The 23,381-nt window shown below is 42.3% G+C and overlaps 1 protein-coding gene across 1 annotated transcript in view; it reads left to right on the top strand.

Annotated features, from left to right (window-relative positions):
- Nucleotides 1-221: 221 nt before the first annotated feature.
- The window catches only part of stk17a (serine/threonine kinase 17a), a 40,216-nt gene continuing 17,056 nt past the window's right edge, over nucleotides 222-23,381 (top strand). The window contains exons 1-2 of the mRNA XM_070985684.1: nucleotides 222-668; nucleotides 16,044-16,256. Coding sequence (XP_070841785.1) covers nucleotides 487-668; nucleotides 16,044-16,256 — 395 coding nt within the window. The 5' untranslated portion in view covers nucleotides 222-486. The remainder of the gene's footprint in view (nucleotides 669-16,043; nucleotides 16,257-23,381) is intronic.

The following is a 23,381-nucleotide window of genomic DNA, read 5'->3' as shown; positions in this document are numbered from 1 at the left end:
ATTATTAAAAGAAAATGTTGGTTCACTGCAGTTTTATAAAATGTATTCATGTGATTTTGGTAATTAAATATTGGACATTTTGGGGCTCCAGAATTTGAAGCCGGACCAATTCGCTCCGGCATCGCTCCATCTAATTGGCCAGTCGTTCTGTCAATCAACACGAGCTGCCATGGTTACTGAAAGCATAGCTCCAGAGTGGTTTGTCAGTGAGGAGCAAGTTCAGGACGCTCACAGACGAGAAGCGCAGCACAGACTGAACATCTTCAAAATGAGCGTGTCAGCGGCGATATTTGACAGAATCCCAAACTTTCCGGACGCTTTTGACTCTTCTGCTGCCAAACACTGATTTTTTTCTGTCGCTCGAATGTTTTTTGAAGTTGTCTCTCAGCGTTTAGTCAGCCGTGTTGTCTAATATCAGTGTGCTGCTGTGTGTAGAAGTTGTCATCTGGACTTTTGGCTAGCCAACCGCTTCAATATAACGACGCCATGATCCCCGAATGTCCACGCGCCGGGGACTCGCGAGGCCGGAGCCGCCACCAGCACAGCCCGGCAGCCGAACCGAGCCAGGCCCGCGGCGCCAGCGGCTTGTTGTCTCACATCCAAAGCACCGTCAACAGCGAGCCCTTCACTGACCACTACACCATCATTCCCGGCAAAGAGCTCGGAAGGTAAGAACGGTTACTACCAGAAAAGCGCCTGTTCGCGGGGGTTACGCCAGAATGTTGCACTAAACTTAATAAAAATGTGTAATTGTCATTTTATTTGTACTTTTAACAGCTTTGTCGGTACTTCCACTTAGAAAATGCAGCACATCTGTGCCTCCCATACTGACTCGCTCTCGGGTAAATGAATAGTTTTCGGGGTAGTAGACTGACCCAGGAGCAGTAGAAATGTCTCTGGTTGGTTAAAGTGACGTTACTTGAGGACTGGCTCTGGCTGCCGCATCCATAACTTCCCTCACTGCTTTCATTGGGTTGGAGCAGCAAACAGAGGTGTTTGGGGTTTATTTTCTCACTTTATTTCTTTTCCATAGTACGAGTAGAGTCATGTGTTCCATGTTAAATTAAAAAGCAAAGATGTAAACCCTCTGTTACTTTAACCAAGTTGCTCCTCTTATCCTGCCTAGTTACTTAAAGGCAGTGTATGCCTGCCCGAAGTGATGGATTGCTTTGATATGACCAGTGCATTGGTGCACTTTTATCACTGATATTAGCTCATCATGGGCATTTGGTGATTTTATTCAAGGTGCATCATTATAGTCGAATACAATTTACACATTAGAAGGTGAATGAAGGCACTGTCATCAGATCAAAAACATATGAGTCGATTTATCTTTGGCACTTGGGGAGGCAAATCCAGTCCATTGTTGGACCGGGGATCTGGCAGCTATGCAGCCTTCTCTTCTGAGTAGCTAGTGTTTCAGAGGATTTCTGAAAGGTTAATGATTAGAGGAAAAGCCCTCCATCCTGTTGGCCAAACTGATCTGGGATCTAGCCTCTAACAGTCACAAGGCCAATCCCTTTTTGATTAGAATGTGCTTTTACTGTGACTAATCACCCACAGAACCACTCCAGTCACACTGTCAAGTGTGAACTGGTTCTCTGTCAGCGTTCTGACAAAGCTAACAGTATTGTGGGTGAGTGTGTTGACCCAGAGATAAGAGCTGAGTTTGGACTTGGCTGAATGAGTTACTTCAGCCAAACAGTCTCCTGTTATACAGCTATATTAGCGATAAATGCCTGAGTTGTAGAGGGCCACAACAACAAAGGCTGTGTGTGTGTGTGTGTGTGTGTGTGTGTGTGTGTGTGTGTGTGTGTGTGTGTGTGTGTGTGTGTGTGTGTGGCTTTGCATCGCATGACCTGACATTGTGACTGAGATTAGTTGCCACAGATCAACATGAAAGGTTACATTAATCTGCATCTACCACCCTGATCTGCAGCATTGTGGTCAGCAGATCAGCTCATATTAGTTCATGTGTTCATGTTCATGTCCGCCAAAGTGTTACACTGCATCGAGCGTGTTGGCTTATCATACTGTTTGATGGAAGCACGCTCATAAATGTAGAGCTAGCAAAGGTCTCTCTGTTTCTCTCTCCCTCTTTTACATTTGTGCATATTTGCGTATTTTATTGATCGCCCAGATTTCGTTCAGTGGTCTCATACTTTCATTCCATCTATTTCAACCTTTTTCATTCAGCGTTCTTGTGTTGTTTAGTGGTGAGGAATGCACAAGATTCAAGATTTTGCATCTCACCTTCATTTCCTGTATTGGTACTGGTGTCAGTCTACTTTGGTAGAACTGTGGTGGATAAGATGCTGTGGTATAAATGGTCATAAGCAGTCCAGGTCTAGCACTGAACAATAATGTGACTGCAATTTGAAATGTCTAATTTAGACTGCTCCTCATATGAGCATCAGACACATTTTGAAATCAATTATGGCACAAAATGAGGACTGGATTTTGTCTCCCATTGATTCAGATTTACATTGGCAGTGCATTAATAGCCAGCATGAACAGGAGGAATTACAGCAGGCAAGACCTGTCTCTGTCTTCATACAGATGCCTGACTGATATTATAATCCAGGCTAACATGCTGTTATCAGGCTAAAATCATCCTGTTAATTCTCATCCAGCTAATTTGATTCCTTGAATGCTGTTTGAGGATTGATTTGTTCATCTTGGGCCAAGTTACTCTTGAATAACAGTGCGGTCTTACTTTGAAATGAAGGCAGCATGAGTTGAAACCACGATCATCGTTTGTACGAACTTCAGCTATGTGTGTCAGTAAATTTTGCTTCTCATATGATGATTAATTGATTATTAAAATGATGATTACTTTTTTGGCAGTCAATCATTTTTTTTTTAAATAATTTCTTATTCATTAATAAATCAACTGACTGCTTTGAAACCAATTGTAACAGGACAAAGTGAATGTTTTTGCCAGTGTTTTTCCAAAGCAGCATCTCCTCATGCATCATTTCTCAGCTAAATAACTGGTTTTGTCACCACAGAGAATACTTCATTCCTATTGGCCTGTGGCCCTGCCTTCTTTTCACGTGAGCTTTGCATAAAGGCTCTGATGTTGTGAACAGTGTTCCAAATGAATGCTCGTGGCTGGAAGACCACTGGCTTCAGCTGCCGCAGCTGCAGCTTCTTCCTGTCCGAGCAGTAACACAGAGTCAAATCAAACCAAACCTGTTCTGGATCTAGTCCACCTCAGAGCTGATTTATTTTTTCTCCCCTTCAGTCAACGTTTTGCTGACTGCTGCTTTTAGCGGGGACGTTGTTCTAGTGGTTAATCGATGTAATAACAGATGAAGGGGCTGCTGTTCTTTAGCTGTACAACTTGTGTTTATTCCCCGGCTGACTCTTGTCTAGTTCACCGGTTGGGCCTTCTGAACTCGCTGCTGGAATTCCATTCATGAGGCCTTTTCAGATTAAAGCCTCAGCCATAAATTGGACTTTGTCTGCCATGTTTTTACCTGGCCTTTTAGTGCCAGCTGGAACGTGGGCATTGCATTCATTTTCTGAGTTTAGTATTCATTTTAGAAAGTTCGGCTTTATTTATTTCTTTATTTATTTTTATTTTCTGCGCTCTTTCTTTGGAAGGTTCCGTCACATTATTCCACTCTGTGGTTTGACTGCTGGTGGAGCAAACAGCTGTATAGCAGGGCCTAAAACTGAAGCAAGATCATGAAACAAGCATGCAGAACATTCTGCCTGTCGCACAGCGTTCTAGCAGCGTGTGTGTGTAGAAAGTGTGAAGTGTGATGTGCACGGTGAGCAGTTTCCGGACTGAGATGTGGATAGATGCCGCCCAGCTCACGTCTCTCCACCCAGTTGGCCTCCGAGCATTCCTGCTCTGTGGGGAAACTCCCTGCGTGTTGACTGAAGCACAGATTTTCCAGCTTATGAGGCGGCCCACTCAGTGTGTCAAAGGGGCACGCTGCAGCTCCAGACAAACCTCAGCTTGTACAAGACACTTCCTCATATCAGTGAAGACGTTTCCCACCTGCAGTCTGACTGTCAGGAGAAAAGAGAAACACACTAAACGCTTTGAACATTTTTTCATTTCAGCAAAAGGATGTAAAGAATGTGAAACGGTAGCTGGCTACTTTTCACATTTACGGGCTGAGGGAGGCTGAGGATGGGGGAGTTTAAGGTAATACCCTCTATTCCATCTCTGCGGTGGGAGTCCCAGATGGCCAGCAGCCAAGCTCCTTTAGTGACTACGACAATGGTGAAGCAGTCATTGAATTCCATATGGTTAAGACCCAAAGCTTTTTCCACCGCGGGTCTTAGTGACAGAAATGGCCACTCTCTTATTAGCCCATATGGTCATGGGCAGAGCTCTTTAGTGATTGCACATAACTGCCCACCCTTGTTGTCTGGCTGGGATATCTCACTAGCAGTAGTGGTTATGGTTGCAGTGATTTTTTTCAAGACTAAATTTGCTGTGTGACAATTCTGTTATATTTTCCACACAGAATTGTGTTCTTTTCAGGGAGGTAGACCATAAATCAACTGAAAACTATGCAAAATGAATTTGCTGCTGTAATCAAAGATTGTAATGATGTGAAATAGCAATATCTGGTGAGTGTCTTCATATTTAAGAACAACACACGGGAACCAGGTGAAATAATCATTTTCTTTTGATCACTTAGGAGATCAGTTGTTTCACTCCTGCTGGAAAGGCAGCTGTGCTCATATGGAGGCACAAAACTGAACCTGAACCCTCAGATACATTTGTGACAACTTCATAGCTTCACTTCCTTTTATGTTAAAAACATATTGTCATTATTAACTAGATGATCTTTAACTAGTAAACCATGAGGGAGTGGGAACACAGCGTCACCAGTTGATCATATTTTTTCCTTCAGAATTGCATCTCAGGGGTCATCCTGGCTATGTGTTCGTGGCTTTGAGCCAGTCCTGGTGTGCACATGGGGAATCTGTTGATGCCAGTGGAAGTGTTTGGCCCAGAGCCAGAGAAAGTCTTTATTTCATTAAATGCATCCAGGGCTGCCTGGCAGCCCGTCACAGGGCCCAGCCATGAGACTGCAAACAGCCTCCTCTGTCCACATGACCAGACCACACAGTTTCAGAGAGCTGATGCACTGAAAGTACTCATCGCTAATACCTTGTAATTAGGTTGTCCATCAAAGATGAAGATGAGGCAGGGTTTCCTATAGCCAACCTCCATCGTATATCAGTCATACCTTCATCTGTCATCAAGCAGAATTAACAAGGTCATAATCATCATGTCACTGACTACAGCATAAATTGTACTTAATTAAAACCTATGCTCTAACTGGCCACAACACAGAGGTCATGGCAGATCACGGGACTTTTTAGCCATGAAGCAGCATGAAAAACAGGAGCGTCCTGAGAGGAGTCATTATAGTGTACAAAAGCTCAAAGGCACTTCAGCAGGGCAGGGTTTGATCCTGGGAATTCCAAGTTCAGAGATATCTGAGCATGATTGAATTGCTCAAGGCAGTAGAACTAGGGGATGGTTGTTTGTGTATATGTTGCCCTGCAATCAACTGGCGACCGGTTCAGGGTGTACCCTCCCTCTCGCCCGTTGACAGCTGGGATAGGCTCCAGCCCTCCCACAACCCCGAAAGGGATAGGCAGTATAGAAAATGGATGGATGGATGGATGGATGGATGGACTTGCAGGTAAAATATTTCTATAGTTATATTAAGCTCCATATAAGAACCAGTTTGCATAGTAACCCCTTAGACTGGAACTAGGCCATGTTGAACCTATGAACAGCTGCTGCAACCTGCTGCTCACCATTAAATGTATTGTGTTCAAATCTCATCAGAGTCGGGGTCATGAAAGCAGATCTGCTTGTCCAGGAGCTTTTTGTAGGGCAGCTGGAAGAGAAATGTCCTTGCCACACTGGACAAGCTGAAAGTCAGAAACAAAAAAAAAACAAAGAAATACTGTGTGTCATGTTCACAGAAAGGCGATTGTATATTTCTAAGTGATAATGAGCTGTAGGCACTGGCTGCAAGTGTTTGTCTACAGAAAAAGAATTTGTTGTTGTAGTTGTTGGTGCGGGCGTCATGGCCCTGAGGAGAGATTGTGCTTCATCAGTGTACATGTTGATGGATTTTAGAACAGTTACTTCAAAAAGTTCATGTTGAGCCCCGAGTGTGTTGATACACATAGAGCACTGTGAGGCTGTGTGCTGCTGCTTGGCTTAAGGCTGTAACCTCGCAAAGCCAAACACTGCGGCCATTAGCCTGCTTCTTTATAGTAATAACCGTGCCATCGCCTCTGGCTTGGTCTGTGTGTACACACACACATACATATGCAAACACACACACACACACACACACACACACACACACACACACACACACACACACACACACAAAAGCCATCTCTTTCAGGGTGTAGTCTGTGAATGAGGCTGCTGGCTTTGGAAATGTGCTGACGCTGCTTTAGAAAAGGCTGTGGTGGCCCAGTATGGTTTCTAAAGAGCAGGCCCAGACTCCCAAACCAAACAGCATCTATCTGCTGTTCCCAGGCAAGACCACACCTACACCAAAACACACTGCTTCCTGGGGTCTTTGAAGCAAAGCGATTTAGACAGGGATGCTAAATAAAAATCCTATCTTAATTGTCTTTTGATAACTAACTGTGCTACCACCACACTTAGAAAATCCAAAATTCACTGAAAACGAGGAAACCCGTCAAAGACCCAAATGAATGAGCCTAGCTTCAAGAAACCACAGAACTACATGTTCTACGAGCTGTTCAGACACATCTGTAGACAAATTGATTTGTCGAAAAATGTTAATGGAAAAATTGATTTTGCAAGGGATTATGTTGTTGGATTACACTGGCTGTATTATTCGAGTGCCCCGGTGACCAATGCTGCATGCATCAAACACAGGCCTGCAGCCATCTCTCTCTTTCACTCTATCCCTCCTTTCCACTCTCCCCTGCACTTCTTTCTTTCATTTTAAAAGATATATTCCAGACAGGAGAAGTCAAGGATTTGATCCTCCCCCTTCCCTCATCCCTCCATCAGATATCACCATGAAGCTTCTCTCCACCTGATTAGACTGACATGCTAGTCCCTGGGCTGTCAGTGGTATGGACTTCCAGTTTTTATTCCCCAAAACATGGACTCTAATCTGTAAATTTCCCAAACTATCAGCCAAATTGAATTCATTTGCTCACTGAGTGTAAATGGTTGTTAAAATGTGCAGCCAGTTGCACCCACTTAAAGAGGCCATATTATGCTTTCTGGGTCTTCCCTTTCCTTCACTGTGTTATGTAACTTTTGTGCATATGTGCATTTTAGTGTGGTATGGAAATTAACTAGAAAGACATGCTCTTTACCACGTCTCACACTAGATGAAATTCTGTTTAATAATCATGTATATTGGAATTTTTAAATCCCCTTTGCCAAAACAACACACCTGAAATGACAAAATTTAATGAGGTTAGTGGTAGACCAAATGACCAAATAGCGTCTGTTAGGTGAGCATAATCTGACATTATCCACTCATTATAAACTGCACACTATATCCTCTGGAACAGATGTATTTCCCCATGCATGCTTGTATGATATAACATTTCATGCGTTTACCCTTTCCTTTGGTCTTTACATGCTAAGACATTCCTCAAATTTGATGCAACCATATTTTCTAAGTCTTGTTTGAAATTAGCTAGAAGTACCTATGAAGTTCAGAAGAACTACACAAAAACTTGTACTGTATTAATGAATAACTGGTGTGTCCCAGTCCTGGACTTTAGAGAAGCAGCAACTCACAGTGGTACCATCTCCCAGATAAGGATCTTTCTTGTATATGTAATAAAAAATATAGATGGAATATAACCCTATTACTAAAGTACTCCACAGTTAGCATTCATTGTGTCCATAAGAAGTCCTTCAGCAGGCACCTCTGCTACAACATCTGCGCATGATGAGAGTTTGTTTGAATAAATGTATGATTGACTAAACGAAAAGGAAGTGCCACAGGTCTCAGCTGAGTGGACAGAAAGGCCTCTTTGAGAGCTGGACCTGAGGAAGGAGTCATTGAAACATAAATAGCCTCCTTCAAAGTGAGGAATGAAAGGAGATGTGTAGCTGCAGTGGGCCGTCAACATACACTTTGCCATTATGGATTGTCCAGCTTTTCCAGTTTCATGAAAAAAATGAAGGTACCTGTTTGATATCTCAATGTCAAGATATGTGATGTTTTCTCAAGATAATGGTTCTGAATAATTATTAGCATTTCCACCCTCAGCCTTCTTGTTATCAGCCTCAGTTTACACAGTATCACACACTAAGTGTGAACTAGAGGCTGTGTAAATAAGCCACTAAACTTTCCACAGGAACTGACCATTGAACGATATCATAATAACTAATGCAGCAATATTTACTCGACATAATTCTGTGGACACACTTGGCTGTTCATGTTGTACATGTTGTATCATGCACACGTACACACACTGAGCAGTACATGTGCTGGTTTTTGACAGTGTCCATGTGTGTAAAAGGTGACCTCAGAGGTAATTACAGAGCTAATGAGATTGAAGGGAATGGCTGGGGCTTGCCTGTGTCGTTGCTGTTAGGAGTGTCGTCGTCACATGATGGGATGAAGAAGAAGAAAGAAGAAACTTACTTTTTATTATCACTACATCACATACCACACTTTACATGCACACACCATGCTTTGTGAAATTATTTCTCCGCATTTGACCCATCCTGGAATGTCCTTCCTCTGTGGCAGACCAGGAGCGGTGGGCTGCCAGCCGACAGCGGCACCCGGGGACCCAGTTTCTTTCGTCACCATTTGTCAGGTGGTGATCTTGCATGTTTTTAGTGGGTTTTTTTTTTTGGAGGATACCCCAAGTAAACATGGGGAGAACATGCAAACTCCACACAGAAAGGCCCCTTTTTCCTCAAGCAGCAGGCACCGAAGGCATTGTGGAGGATATGCCCCCGGCCCACAACGGGAATTGAACCGGGACCTTCTAGCTGTGAGGCGACAGTGTTACCACAGTGCCACCAAACAAGTTTTTATTTTAGTTGCCAGTCCTTGGGGACTTTATGGGCTACAGGGAGGCGAACCCCGGCTTCCCGCATGTGAGACGGAAATACCGCCCACAATCCTACAGCGATGAAGCAGTGTTGAGCGCTGCTCCATTATTTTACCCAATCTCACGTTTCTTTGTTTAAAGCCTCACAATCATGTTGGTTTCCTTTGTGAAAGCTTCAGTTCATGATCACTCTCTACCTGTAGAATCAGCCACATTCTGAAGGCAGTGATCTGTGAACTGAGTTAACAGAGTAGAGCTTTCATTTGTTTCATCCACATCTAAATTCTGCTTGGTGATGGTGAGATGATGAGAGAATCATATTAATTAGGGATAATGCTAACTGACTAAGAGTTTATTTCATTTGTGATTTATCTGTGATTATTCTCATAATTAATTGATCAACCGTTTGGTCCATTAAAAAAATCTAATTAAAATCACAATGTCCCAGAGTGGACATCATCAATTACATTTGTCCAATGAACAGTTTATATTCAGTTTAATAACATATACAAAACAATATTTACATTTTGAAGTGACAACCAGAGAATTTTTGGCATTTTTCTTAAAAAAAAACAAAAAAACTTTTAGAATTTTAGCATATTATTAAAGTGGGTTTTCTGTTGAACCACTGATCCATTGATTGACCAATCACCTCAGCTCTAAAATGAAAATAGGTCTGTGGAATAAGTTGCCACAGTGCCAAACTGGAAACTGGTTGTCCTTTCAGTAATTATGATGCTGTTGAACAAATTGGAGCATCAATCCTGAATTAGTGATTGTTGTAGATGAAATCTTTCTATTTGTAATGAAGTTTCCAAATGAATTGAGAAGATGGATACCTCAGTTGCACCAGTAAATTGATGAACAGCAAGTCTCTGCTGTGAAGTCTTTTCTCATGGTCAGAAAACATGTATTCATTTTCATATCTGTAGCTCCCGGCAGCGTCAGCCACATGACTCTCACATGAGAGCAGCTGAGGATGAAGTAGCCCGGTCCTCCGCTTCAGGCCCGGAGCTGCTTGTCATGCTCCGGGCCTGATGCAGGTCACAGTCTTATTCTTTGCTTTCATCTCGTGCATGCCAGGGAGGTCTAACTATAATTCATGTTTTGACTGCTACTGATCATAGTACTCTTCTTTGTGTCCTGAGAACCTTCAAGTTTTTGTTGGTTTATTTTAAATCTTTCATTTGATTGGTGATGTATAGAACAGATTCAACACATGATTCTTGATTTTGTGATTTTGTGTGATATGTCAATACTGTGTACAATATTTGGTGTTGTCATGACTGAATAAACTATTACTCTACTATTACTATATATATGTGTGCTTTGCAGACAAAAAAGTGCTGTTTAATTTCAGTTGGTTTAGTTGTTTGAGTTGCATTGTTGGAGAGTAGCTATGGTCAGATTCTCATTCAATTACACTTACAATTTGTCATTTGGCAGATGCTTTTATCTAAAGTGACATACACAACAACAACACAACAATGCACACACTACATGCACACGCCTTGCTTCTTTGTGAAATTATTTATTTCAAAAATTATTATTATTTGACCCATCCTGGAATGTCCTTCCTCCGCGGCAGACCAGGAGCAGTGGCTGCCAGCAGCGCCCAGGGACCCAGTTCTTTTCGTCACCATTGGTCAGGTGGTGATCTTCTTGCATGTTTTTAGTGGGGGTATTTTTATGGAGGCTGCACGGTGGCACGGCAGGTAGTGCGTGTGCCTCACAGCAAGTAGGTTGCCGGTTCGATCCCCAGATGGGGCCTTTCTGTGTGAAGTTTGGGTTAAGAAACTATAGATCAACTTAGGCTGCACAGTGGCGCAGCAGGTAGTGCGCGTGCCTCACAGCAAGAAGGTCGCAGGTTCGATTCCTGGGTCGGGCCTTTCTGTGTGAAGTTTGCATGTTCTTCCCGTGCATGCGTGGGTTCTCTCCGGGCACTCCGGCTTCCTCCCACAGACCAAAAACATGCTCATTACATTCATTGGTGACTCTAAAATTGCCCTTAGGTGTGAGTGTGAGTGTGAATGGTTGTCTGTCTGTATGTGTTGCCCTGTGATCGACTGGTGACCGGTTCAGGGTGTACCGTTGACAGCTGGGATAGGCTCCAGCCCCCCCGCGACCCCGAAAGGGATGGGCGCTATAGAAAATGGATGGATGGGTGGTATTTTTATGGAGGATACCCCAGGTGAACACAGGGAGAACATGCAAACTCCACACAGCAAGGCCCCTTTCCTCGAGATAAGCAGCATGCACTGAAGGCATGGTGGAAGACAGTAAGTGCCCTAACCCAACTTTCTGGTCCAACTGGACATAGGTGCGATGAGACAGCGCTACAAAATAATGCATTGAGTGCATAGAGTCAACAGAGGTGGGGTTTTTTTTGTTTGTTTTTTTTTGTTAAGGAAAGAAGGTTTTCAGTAAAGAGCTTGGTCTTTAGTCATTTTCTAAAGATCAATCGCCGCATTCTGGATCATCTGCAAGGGTTTTAACGATTATGCTGGGAGCCCTGCTAATAAGGAATTTCAGTCGTGGAGGTGTGATAGTACCAGCGCTTGTACTAGGAGTTGGTTTGCATGCTCAGACAGGTAGGGTCTGATCTTCCTGATGTTGTACGGGACAAATCGGCATGACCGAGCAACAGAGGTCACATGCTCTTTGAAAGTTACCTGGTCATCGATCATGACACCCAAGTTTCCAGCAGATTGTGCGGGAGTGATCAGAGCTGAGTCAAGCTGGATACTGACCTGTTGTTGCATAGAGGGACTGGTCGGGATGACAAGGAGCTCAGTCTTTGACAGGTTAAGCTGAAGGTGTCGCTCCTTCATCAAAGCCAAGATATCGACGAGGCATGCCGATATCCGTGCCTAGACAGTGGGGTCATCTGGCAGGAACGAAAGGAGGAGCTGGGTATCATCAGCATATGAATGGTTTGAGAAGCCATGTGAGCAGATGACTACACCAAGTGCGGTGGTGTATATTGAGAAGGGGTCCAAGCACTGACCCTTGAGGACAGTTCTTGTGTCCTTGTGGACAAGCAGTGGGATTTAGACACTTCTCCCCTCCAAGATACTGCAAAGGATCTCAGTGGAGAGCAGATTCTGAGATACTGACCTCAGGTCATAGTACCTCTAAGTGCTTTACAAAGGCAACTGGACTTGCTCGAGGTTCCAGAAGACATTTTGTTTTTTTGTCTCTCACCCAAAAGGCTTCTTCAATTCTGGACTGAACCGCTGCTCCATGTGATGAAGCTCTCCATCAGTCGTCTGTATTTCTCTGCACAAATCGTTTCCAGTTGAAGACAGCATGTTTGTCACTGGAAGTTATTCACTGGAATCAAACATGTCAATAGTTATTACTTCCATTTCACCAGAAAATACACTTAATACCTTTGATTAAATCCCTTCAAAGTCTGCACTACATGTATGAGTCTGGACAGACAACAGGTAAATCCAGTTTGAATGTTTGGCAAATTTGTACAACAAGGCAGCAACTCTAGATTTAAGTTTATATCTTAAAGAGTAGCTAAATCTGAGGCTGAAGTGCCTCTACCCTGGAAATTCAGACACACACACACTCCAACATACTGATTAGTATTCTAAACATAGTAGTATAGTTATCTAGGTTATCTAACTATGAACAACGACACAGGCAGCCTATGCTGAAAGCCATTGCCGAGGACGTGGATCATTTTTGCCCTTCACCGTAGTCATATTTCATGGCATGTCTCTTAAATTTCTTTTCTATTTGCAACAGGTGCTCTTGTGGCCCCAGCACTGAGCAATTCTGTCTCCTGCAAGGAGGTGGCACAGGGGACAACACACCAAGATCCCTAAAAAAGCTTTATCAGCACTTGATATTGTGATTTAACAGTACTGCCAAGTCTATGAATGCATAGAGATTAGACATTGTGATATTAGCTCACGTGTATAGAAAAAAAAAAAAAAACTCAACCCCTGTGTGCTGCAGACTGTTTGAGGACATAAACATGTCACTCAATGGTTAAGAGTATTTTTAATATATAACAGCAGGAAATATAACAGGAATTAAACATGTCAAAGAGTAAAAATAAGAGAATAAGGCATACTCATTTTATGTCATTCATCAAGTTAACAGCATAGCATAAAAATATCACAATATAAGCAGCACAAACATTACTCAAAAATACAAAGGGTTTCATTTTCTGAAGAACTTCTGTGTTCTTACTTCAGACAGAAAATTTAAAAGGAATTTTCTGAAAGAAGCAACATTTTATTCATTAAAAAAAGTATAAATGTTAGATTTTGATTACTCGGCGCAAAAGCATTTCAATTATCGCCCAGAAGTTCAATAATTCTAAATACACTGAGCATTATGTAACATTTTTCAAAGTAGTTGTAACAGTACTCATTTCAGCAGTAGTACATGTAGCAGTACTAGAGTTAGCAGTCATATAATTTGTCACAATAGGAGTATTTAGACTACCAGTAGTACTTGTAGTTGTAAAACTTCAACTTTGTTTATTGATATAAATAGTAGTAGCAGTGGTAGTAGTTGAGTTCCCATCTCAGGACAGAAAAACAACTGAGCGATTCAACACATTACAGGGGAAACACCAAAGGCCGTATCACTCATAGGCCTTAGCCTGGCCATGTTAGCAGAGTGCGGGCAGAGAGATGACGTGTGACTGTAAGAGGAGGTTCCAGAGGAAATCAGGGCACGTGGGGTGATGCTGTTGCACTAGTGTTGTTAGATTGACACTTAATGTAACTGTAGTCTAAAGGTGTTCTGTAATTTATCAGTAGCATCATATATTACCAGACACAAACAAAGTAACGTTCACTTAATATGTTTTAGCTGACTTAAGTAGGTTAAGTTAAAACAAAATTTCTTTAACAGTACATTCACTTGGCTATAATACTCTGACTGACATAATCAGTTATGTTCAGCTTCAGAGCTGGTGGAAATCAGATGTAGGTAGATCAGGCACATATCAGGATGCAGTGCTTGAGGTTCCAGAGCAGGACTGAGAACCACAGGCTGCAAATCTTAAGATCACTTTGTGTAGTTCAGTTTATTTTAATGATGTCACCAGTTCCTATTTTTGACCACCTTGGCACTGAAATCAAAACCTGGATATTGTCTCACTGTACTGTGTAACTGTACTGTACCAAGGTCAGACTGAAGTCGATATGTTAAGGACAGAGGAAGTGTGTTTTTCAGTTATAAATTACCTTATTCTGTCCTGATGATGTTTCTTGTTCTCATCATCACAAGAACTCTAATGTTCAGGAGAGAAGGGATATTGAACTATACTCGATGCTCAAATATGTCTGTGTGCAATAGCTTAGCTAAGCGTTGAACCAGTGTTATATTGTGCATCCTTTGGAATAGCATGATTCATTTTCCTCTGTTGAGCCAGTATGCAGCAGCCAGCGGGAGCAGACACCAACCAATCAAATCAAAATGGAACAATGGCTTTGTCCAACAGACTAATAACTGGCTGCCTGCTGTGCTGCACTACATTTAACTCCCTGGATGCTCAACAAGCTTTACATTTATTGAAACTTAACACTTCCTCTCTGGTGGCTCAGCGACCAAGAAAAAATATGTACACCTGCTCTTTCTGCATCTGTTAAAGTAGGTTAAGTCAGTAGCTTAACTTTTAAAAATGCTTGTTCTAATCTTTATATCCCATCTATCTTTATGTCAAGTCACAGAGGGAATTTTGGCCATGTAAAGAAGCAGACAGAGAAGTTTTGGCATGTTGTTGTGAGTGAGCCTTGGCTGTGGATCAGTCAGGTTCAGCCAGGGTGCTGCTGATGATTATTGGAGCATGGATTTACAACAGTAGCCAGAGGGAAGACATGATGTGCGCTTGTCATCTCCATCACCAGCTGCATTTCAGAGGATTTCCCCCAGGCAGCGTGCACATGTGTGCTCACACAGCACTGTGATCCTTACACGGGAACACCTTCCAGCCTAAAATAGAAGTGGGTCAGGCCAGACGGTTGTGATAGAAGAAAGATAGGGCAACCCTGCCAACGACATCCACAGCCAGGTCCACGGCATGAACACCACATACTGAACCCATCTGTGAAGCTGGCTTTCGAAGTGAACTTGAAGCCAACCTCTGCCTTGTTAGCTGCCAAACTGGGAGTCCTGGGAGTCAGTGACATACACCTAAGCTTATTTAGGCTCTATCCCGCCTTACGTTGTAACAGATTAACAAAGCCTGCCTCTACTTTCCATTTTTAGGGGTTAGAAGTGTTTGTCAGTAACTTTCTTGACTTAAACTGATCCCATCAGCTTCAGCTGTACTTTGTGTTTATTGGTAATTAGAAAATATTAGCATGCTAACACTGTAAACTAGTCCAATTGTACGTAAGATTATGAGAAACTGGACAGTCTCACAGAGCTGCTATCTGCTAGACCAGGCGTCTCAAACTCATTCCACAAAGGGCTGTGTGGTTGTTTCCTCCAACCAATCAAGAGCATGCAGTCTGACCAATCAGCTGTCTGAAGACTGAGATCAGCTAATGAAATGAGTCAAGTCTGGTGTGCTGCTGCTTGGTTGGAAAGAAAACCTTCAGCCACTCGGCCGTTTTGTGGAATGAGTTTGAGACCTGTGTGCTAGACTCTTCATTCACTGCTTCCTATATAATAGACACTCAGTAGTTTACTTAATAGTGAATTCAGAAAATTGGGCGTTATGACTCTTATATTTTCTGTAAAATGCAGAGCGTTGCATTGTGGGATTGTTAGCAGAACATCACGTGCCTGCCAATGACATTACCGTTTCCATTTCAAGACAGATCTGTTGTGTTTCTATTAGAAGTAGTGACGTAGTCTTTATTCGATGAAGTCTAGAAAAAACATTGAGCCATGATGTTTGCTGTGGTCCCTGTTAGCACAGAGGGAGTCAAAGGAGTCCTGCAGTTACGTTCTTACCTAAACGTGTATCCAATGTTGATGTTCTGCTTTTCTTTCAGGGGGAAGTTTGCCGTGGTAAGAAAGTGTGTGGAGAAATGCACAGGCCATGAGTACGCCGCCAAGTTCATGAGGAAGAGACGGAAAGGCCAGGACTGCAGGATGGACATCATCCATGAGATAGCAGTGCTCGAGTTGGCCACAGCCAGCACCAGGGTCGTCAACCTCCACCAAGTTTACGAGATGACTTCTGAGATGGTGCTAGTCCTCGAGTTGTGAGTATCAAGCCTGCACAGGACACCAAAACACTCACAGACCCAGAAATATGAACATCTGCCAAATACTTAAACTTAAAACTTTTGTTCTTCTGATTACTGACAAAAGTGGTTGTCATTTCAGGGCTGTACAGTGCGACATGTTGCAACATTGGTTTATGCAATGAACATAATGTGATAAGAAATGAATAAAACACTGCCAAATGACAATTCAAATGAAAGGAACATTTACTGATCTGCCACCAAGTGGAAACATTCAGCATTGTTGTCCTTTGCCAGTCTCAGGTCTGTTTAAGTGATGAGCTTCACTACTAGACTGGGTTTTCCTGTCCAGCCATGAGTGTGTTCTTCACGTAAAAGAGTTTCTAATTACAAGCAACATCAACAGAACCTTGAGCGGACTACTTAATAAGGCAAGCAATGAGACCTGTGGGAATGAACTTATTTAAAGCACAAAAAGTGATTATTCAGTATGAAAATATTTTTTCCTGTAATTTTGCAAAGAGACTTTCATGATACAGGCCCCAGTGCTAGGGGAAGCAATTTTTTTTAGTGTGCATTAGAGAAAGATTGTCATCTGACAGCAAACTAAAGGAGAAAGGGGAAACAGATCTGAAGTCAGTGACCTCGTGTGGCCCATCCATTTTCTCCTTTGTGTCTCCCTTAACTTCCTGTTGCTACTGCTCGCTATATTAAATTTTAATTTGTCAAAGTTGATAACACACTTTTATATAATTAGGAATTCACATCCCCAGACATCATCACATCCACCACAGATATCAGATTAAAAAAGAATATCTTTGGTGCAAAGTCACGTTCGATGCTAACTAATTTATGAGCTGTTTCTGTGGTGACAATGAAATTTCATCAGTAAGATCATGCAGGTTATTAAGTTATTTACATTATTTACATTTGTCACAAACAATCACTAAACCAGATGATTTTGTTTCTCATGAAAAGCCAGAGTATGTGTAACAGTGAAGCTAACCAAATGAGTCCACAGTGCCTCTGTTTGGATAAAGAAATGCTGCATTAACACACTATTTGATCAAGCACACAACTTCTATTGTTGATGTTTTTAATGAAATAGAAATACCAACACATTCTGACCAGCCACCATGACTATTGATAGTAGCAGCTGATCTGGATGCTGTGTTGGACTATTGATCTGCTAAAACAACGGAGCAAGGTGATCAAAGGTAGCACATATAAACCCACGTGTCACATTCCCACTTCCTCTAGTCATTGTAGCTCGTCCTTCTTTCTTCCACTGCAGACCTTTTTGACAGCACACACACTATTAGAGCAGGAAAACCACAGCTATTACTGATAATATTGGCAATAGTTCTATTCTATCTCAACAAGATATACCGGCGAACCTAAAAGGGATGCAGCTGCCAGCATTTTGTTACTTCCCTGTCCTTCCACAAGGTTTTAGCTCTGTCCCTGGTTTTCACTAGTTCCTCATGTCTTTGTGTGTGAATATTGGTTGTGATTGGCTGTAATTACTGGCCTGTAGCCTTACGTATTGTTGTTGAGTTTTATATTTTGACAGGGTCCAGTAGGCCATAAATGTTTGTGTCCGGGTGTAACCAGTGAGAACACTGAGGTTTGGTTCGCCTGTGACTAAACATAGAAAAGCCACAGGACATAAACAGTGTGATGTTCTCAAAGGAGAAGTGTGAGAGAGGAAGAAGCCATATAGCTGTTTTTAGTCCTGCAGAGCTTCAGGCCAAACTTTAATGCTCCAGCAAACACTAGCTATTCCAACAATGTGCCTCGCCTGTGTCCCTTTGTATACATACACACACACACACACACACACACACACACACACACACACACACACACACACACACACACACACACAGATTGTGTTTTAGAATATGGGTGGATTGGGTTTCCTGGGTCCCAGGCTTATGGCTGAGAGGTGAAGGGGATGTCATACAGACTGACAGCAGTTTGATGTGTTAAATCCATCAGTAACACTGAATAATGACCAACTGGAGCACAGCTCAGTGTGACCCAGTATGTGAGACTCTCTCTCTCTCTCAGTCACACGCACACACACACACACACATACACGTGATACTGTATGGTTTTGACTACAGTAGCTGCACCAGTTGTCGATGATCTCATCTCTCTGGTAATGCCCGGGTCATGCTTGACCTGGTTCCCATAGTGAGTGTGTGTGTGTATCTGTGTGTGTGTGTGTGTGTGTGTGTGTGTGTGTGTGTGTGTGTGTGTGTGTGTGTGTGTGTGTGTGTGTGTGTGTGTGTGCGTGTGTGTGCGTGTGTGTGTGTGTGTGTGTGTGTGTGTGTGTGTGTGTGTGTGTGTGTGTGTGTGTGTGTGTGTGTGCACGTGTGCCAGACTCATCAAGAAGGTCTCTCTCCCTTCCTCTCTCCCTCTTTCTGTCCTTGTCTCTCTCCCTCCACATGCCATATTGGATTTTGCCTGCGTCCCTCACCATAGTGACACCCAGAACCAAACACATGAGAGTCTGTGTTCAAACAGTTGAGGGCAAACCACTAGATTAGATGGTATTGACACATTCTGGATCAGTCATCTGTTGTTTATGACCTCTACACAGGCAGCCACTGACAAATGTCCTATAAGGCTCTTGCATTGATATGGTGCCAGATACCTCTTCAATGGTTTATTTCATAGCAGCAGATCATATTAGAGCTGGTGATATTGAAAGTAAAATGTTGAAAGTGGAGGCCAGCTCGATTTATGTGTTGAAAGGGTTGAAGGAAGAGTTTTCAGAGGCTTAGTTGGACTCATAACTATTAAACAGAGTTGTGAGGTGAGAGGAGCTGCAGTATGTTCTCACTATGAATTCCCATTTCTTTAAACGATATTTAGCATGTTCCTTCATATATAACTAAGATGATTGGTCTATATTTCAATATGTTCTTTTGTCATAAAATATATTCCTCCTCTGACAGAATTGTCAAATTATATGTTGTCATACATGTCGATATTGATATATTGCAGTATCTCAGATTATGTGAACATGCTTTCGGTTTATGTTATGACCTTCAGTTTTAAGTAATTCAACTTTGTGTCTGAGTTTTTTTAGTTTGGCATAGTGGAAGGCTTTGCTATTGATGTGGAGAAGAAGCCAGTAAAATGCGCCATCAGAGCTATAGCAAAATTCCAAAAGCCCGTTGTTACAATTGAACAAAACACAGCTTTAAAGTCGCTGAATTCGTCCACTGACCCAGAATCAGAAACTGAATTTAAAGTGTTGACTGTAAAAGCAGTTTTCTCCACAGTTTGCACATGTAGCAGAACATTAACCTTGAACTGATGATCTACCAAGGACAGTTTCATGCCCTTCCAAGCATGGAAGCGCAGTGCTCTTAACCTAAAATTTTCGTCACAAAAAAAATGAATGAGAATTTTACTTCTGGAAGCAGCGGTGCTTGAAATAGCTCTCCCCACTTCACAACTCTGACTTCTCCGTGTAGTTACTTTGAAGTTGAAATAAATGGCTATGGGTTTCAGAATGGCCGCCATATTTCTACTAAGAGGCCAATATCATCAGACTTGTTTTCAGTTTTTAATTGCCACAGTCTGCCTCTCTGATTCCACTCTGGCCTTGCATGCAGTGCAACATGCACAGAGTGGAGAGGCTGCCAGCGTTGTGAGGATTGTAGTGTTTTACAGGATTATGTTCCGTCACCAGCACATGCCATACAATGCAATCTGTCCTGTTAAGAAGATCCCATAAATGCCCCTTTAAACGCTCCAGTCGGGCCAATCCTCATCCACCTCAGTCCATAATCCCAATCCCAGCCATTGTTCATAAAAAGGATAATCCCTGAATCAACTGCTGCCCTGAATGAGGATAGTGCTCCGTGTCACAGACACACATAGTAGATTTGGCAATACCGTTTCCACCATGCAAGCTATCCCTTAAGCTGTGTTTCCACACTGTCACTGACAGTGTATGAAGCGCTACCCTGCGACACAGCCAGTGAGTGGGCGTGTTGATGATTTTGTTTGGAGTGTAGCTGCTTCACACTCTTCTCTGCTTGTCTGTATATTTCTTTCCACTCTTATGTTGATATTATCCATCCAAATACATGTAGTGTGGATATCAGTGTAAAAACAGTACGGATGAGACCTCCTCCTCCTCCTCCTCCTCCTCCTCCTCACCAGATGGTTATAAAGCACTTCTTAGTTGAATTTACAGACAGTTACACCATTAACATGATATAGAATTACATACAGCATGGTAGAAGATTTTGGCCATATTTTACACCTCTTATTTCTAGGCTCTTTTCAGCAGAGCTCTTGGCAGTTTCTAGATCCCTTTAAAACTTTGAGCCTCTCTCTGCATGTTTGCATTTCTTGAATTCCTCTGGAGTCTCAACTAGATGGCATTATTAAAAGAAAGAGTCCAGTAACTACTTCAGATCTGCCATGCAGTGGTCACTCTTTAACGTGTCCTACTTTTCCACCGTGGTTTGGCTGCATTGAGCACACATTATCCTTAAACCCTGGTCCAACCTCATAAAATCCATCATGCTGCTCTGTTTTCTGCCACGAGGAGTCACGAAGGCCCTCCCTCATCACCTTTCTATCTGGATGCACTGAGACGTCCAAAAGCTGCATCAGTGCTTGTGACTTCTCTTACTGCCTTTGATGTCATACAGGGGCTGCACTGGTTAATTAGTCTGGATAATCTGTTACAGATGTAACTATTAGAAAATGGTCATCAAAGTCACCAAAAGACTAAACATGATGTGTAAAGCTACGAGGCCAGTACAAAATTTAGATTTGATCAAATTCTATTCTATTCTATTTCTTACTCCACTGATAAATACTAGCGACAAAAAACATGTAAATGAAGTAAAATTTGAGGTGAATCTGGGTTTATTAAAACACAATAGACAGCAGGAGGGACAGAGCAGAGGTTTGACAGGCCCACATTCATTCGAGCAGCGGACTGTCTCTGTCGTCTTAGATTTGACTTTTACAGTTTGGAATGTTAAACTGATCACTTTGATAATGCAGCATGTGATCTTGAGTCAAGAATGATCTGATGGTGCCAACACACATATCACATGCTTCTTCCCCATGAATAAACAATGTCCAATATTTCCCTGACTTTTAAATTCAATTTCAAGTCACAGATATAGTCTATATTTAGGACTTTTAAAACAGCCAGTCAGATTTTAACTTGAGAGTCAGTCAGCATCTTAAATGAGCATGCAACAAATACAACAGCAGCTGTGAGATACAGTAATTCACAATCACAGCAACAGATTGTCTATAAAAATAGATTAATAAATAGATAGATAAATAAACCAGCTTTACTTTCCGCATGTAGCCTGGACATTTCAATACTTTTGACGACAAATGACCAATTTTTAATGAGAATATTGTTCAGTTCACGTGTGATATAATGATTCTATGAATCACATGAGTCAAATAATGGTGTCAGATGTAAGTGATGCCAGTGTGACTACAAGAGCTCATGGCAGCAGCATTCAGTCCATCTAACCACAGACGCCCACCCCCACTTCCCTCATCCCCACCCCTTCTTTTTATTTTCCACTGTGCCTTTTTTTTTTTCATATCAGAGGGAAATAGAGCAGAATGCTTTCATTCTTTCTGGGGAGGCATGTTGACAACAACTTTTTTCCTTCCCTGTCTTTTATTTGGCTGACAGCTGACAGATATTTCGGGCAGTGGGGCAAGTGGTGATGACGGAGGATTGAAGGATAGATTGGGGGGGGGGATATGAATGAGGGTCAACTTGACATAGAAAACTATTCATGCCATCATGGGAAGGAGGGAGGGAGGGAGTCACTGGTGAGGAAAACAGGCAAAGGGGCCAAAGCTTTTTCCGGCTGGAAGGGAAAGAAAGAAAGACAGAGATGAAAAGAGTTCAGAAAGGAGAGGAAGACAGAAGCGAAAATAGTGTAAATGAGAGGGTGATGGAGAGAACAGTGAAACAGAAAGAGGAAGGCGTCCAGAGAGATTGAATGAGAGTGATAGAGAGCTCCATGGCCTCATTGCTGGCTGAGCTCCAGCCGGGAGTTCATTATGTCAGTTGAGCCGCACGAGTGCACGTGACCAGCCAAAGCATGGCCGCTCGCCCAGAGAGACAGTCATACAAGGGAAAAACCATAGGAATGACCTGATGTTTCACATCGACTTGTTAATATTCACGCCAGCAAACTGGTTCCTAACTGTATAGATTCTGTTATTGAAGTTTGCTCTTAACTCCTGGTCAGCCCTGTCATGCATAAAGGAGAAGGTTTGTGTTGGTCAGTATTCTTTTGACTGTCAACAAATCCCATGAAAGACCAACACCAGCAATGTGTGGCCCCTCTCTCTTTCTGTGGCTCTCAGCCTCAGACAACTGAAGAAATCTTTGAATGGGGGGCACAAAAAAAGCTGATTTAAAAGTTCATTCCTAAAACAGCTGGACATTGTGGTTTTAATCACATGTTACTGGGGGAAATTTGTTTGGGACTATTTTTTGCATTGGATTAACCCATTGTTCTATTCATTGTAGTAGATACAAAATGAAAAAAATGAAAGTAGAAATAAAACTGAAAATACTTTATCTGTACTATAACAATACTGAATCTATACCACAACCAAGTACCAGTGCCAGACAGTTGAACAAGAACTTTAAGTTGAAAGATCTAATGTTCCAAATGCTCATTAAAGCTTCCTCCTGAAAAATGTGTTTTACTTATTGTTACTATGCAGAATGTCTGTAGAGTTTGACAGTTCAGGCTGTTTTCACAGTCATCTGCTGAAGGGGGAAAGCTTCTCTGTGCTCACCTTTAAGTCCAGTTGGATTTGTGGATGTACAACCCCGATTCCAAAGAAGTTGGGACGTCGTGTTTACTGACAACAGTTTTACAACATGGTCCTGTAGTGATGCCCTTTAAACAATCATGTGTCCACAAAGTGGTGGACCTTGCTCCATCCTCACTCATCCTCCATGAGTCTGTTTACAATCATAAACTTGTTTACCACGGATGTAACAATATATCGATTCTCGCAATGTTGTTATAGAAATATGTCGTGATGCCATCATATAAATGTAACTCTATCTACTGTGACATTACATGGTTATTTATTACTTCTTGTTGA

The sequence above is a fragment of the Chaetodon trifascialis genome, chromosome 18 (genome assembly GCF_039877785.1).
Source record: "Chaetodon trifascialis isolate fChaTrf1 chromosome 18, fChaTrf1.hap1, whole genome shotgun sequence".
NCBI classification, from domain to species: domain Eukaryota; kingdom Metazoa; phylum Chordata; class Actinopteri; order Chaetodontiformes; family Chaetodontidae; genus Chaetodon; species Chaetodon trifascialis.
Note: the sequence above shows the minus strand (reverse complement) of the source record. Positions and strands in the feature narration are given on the sequence as shown.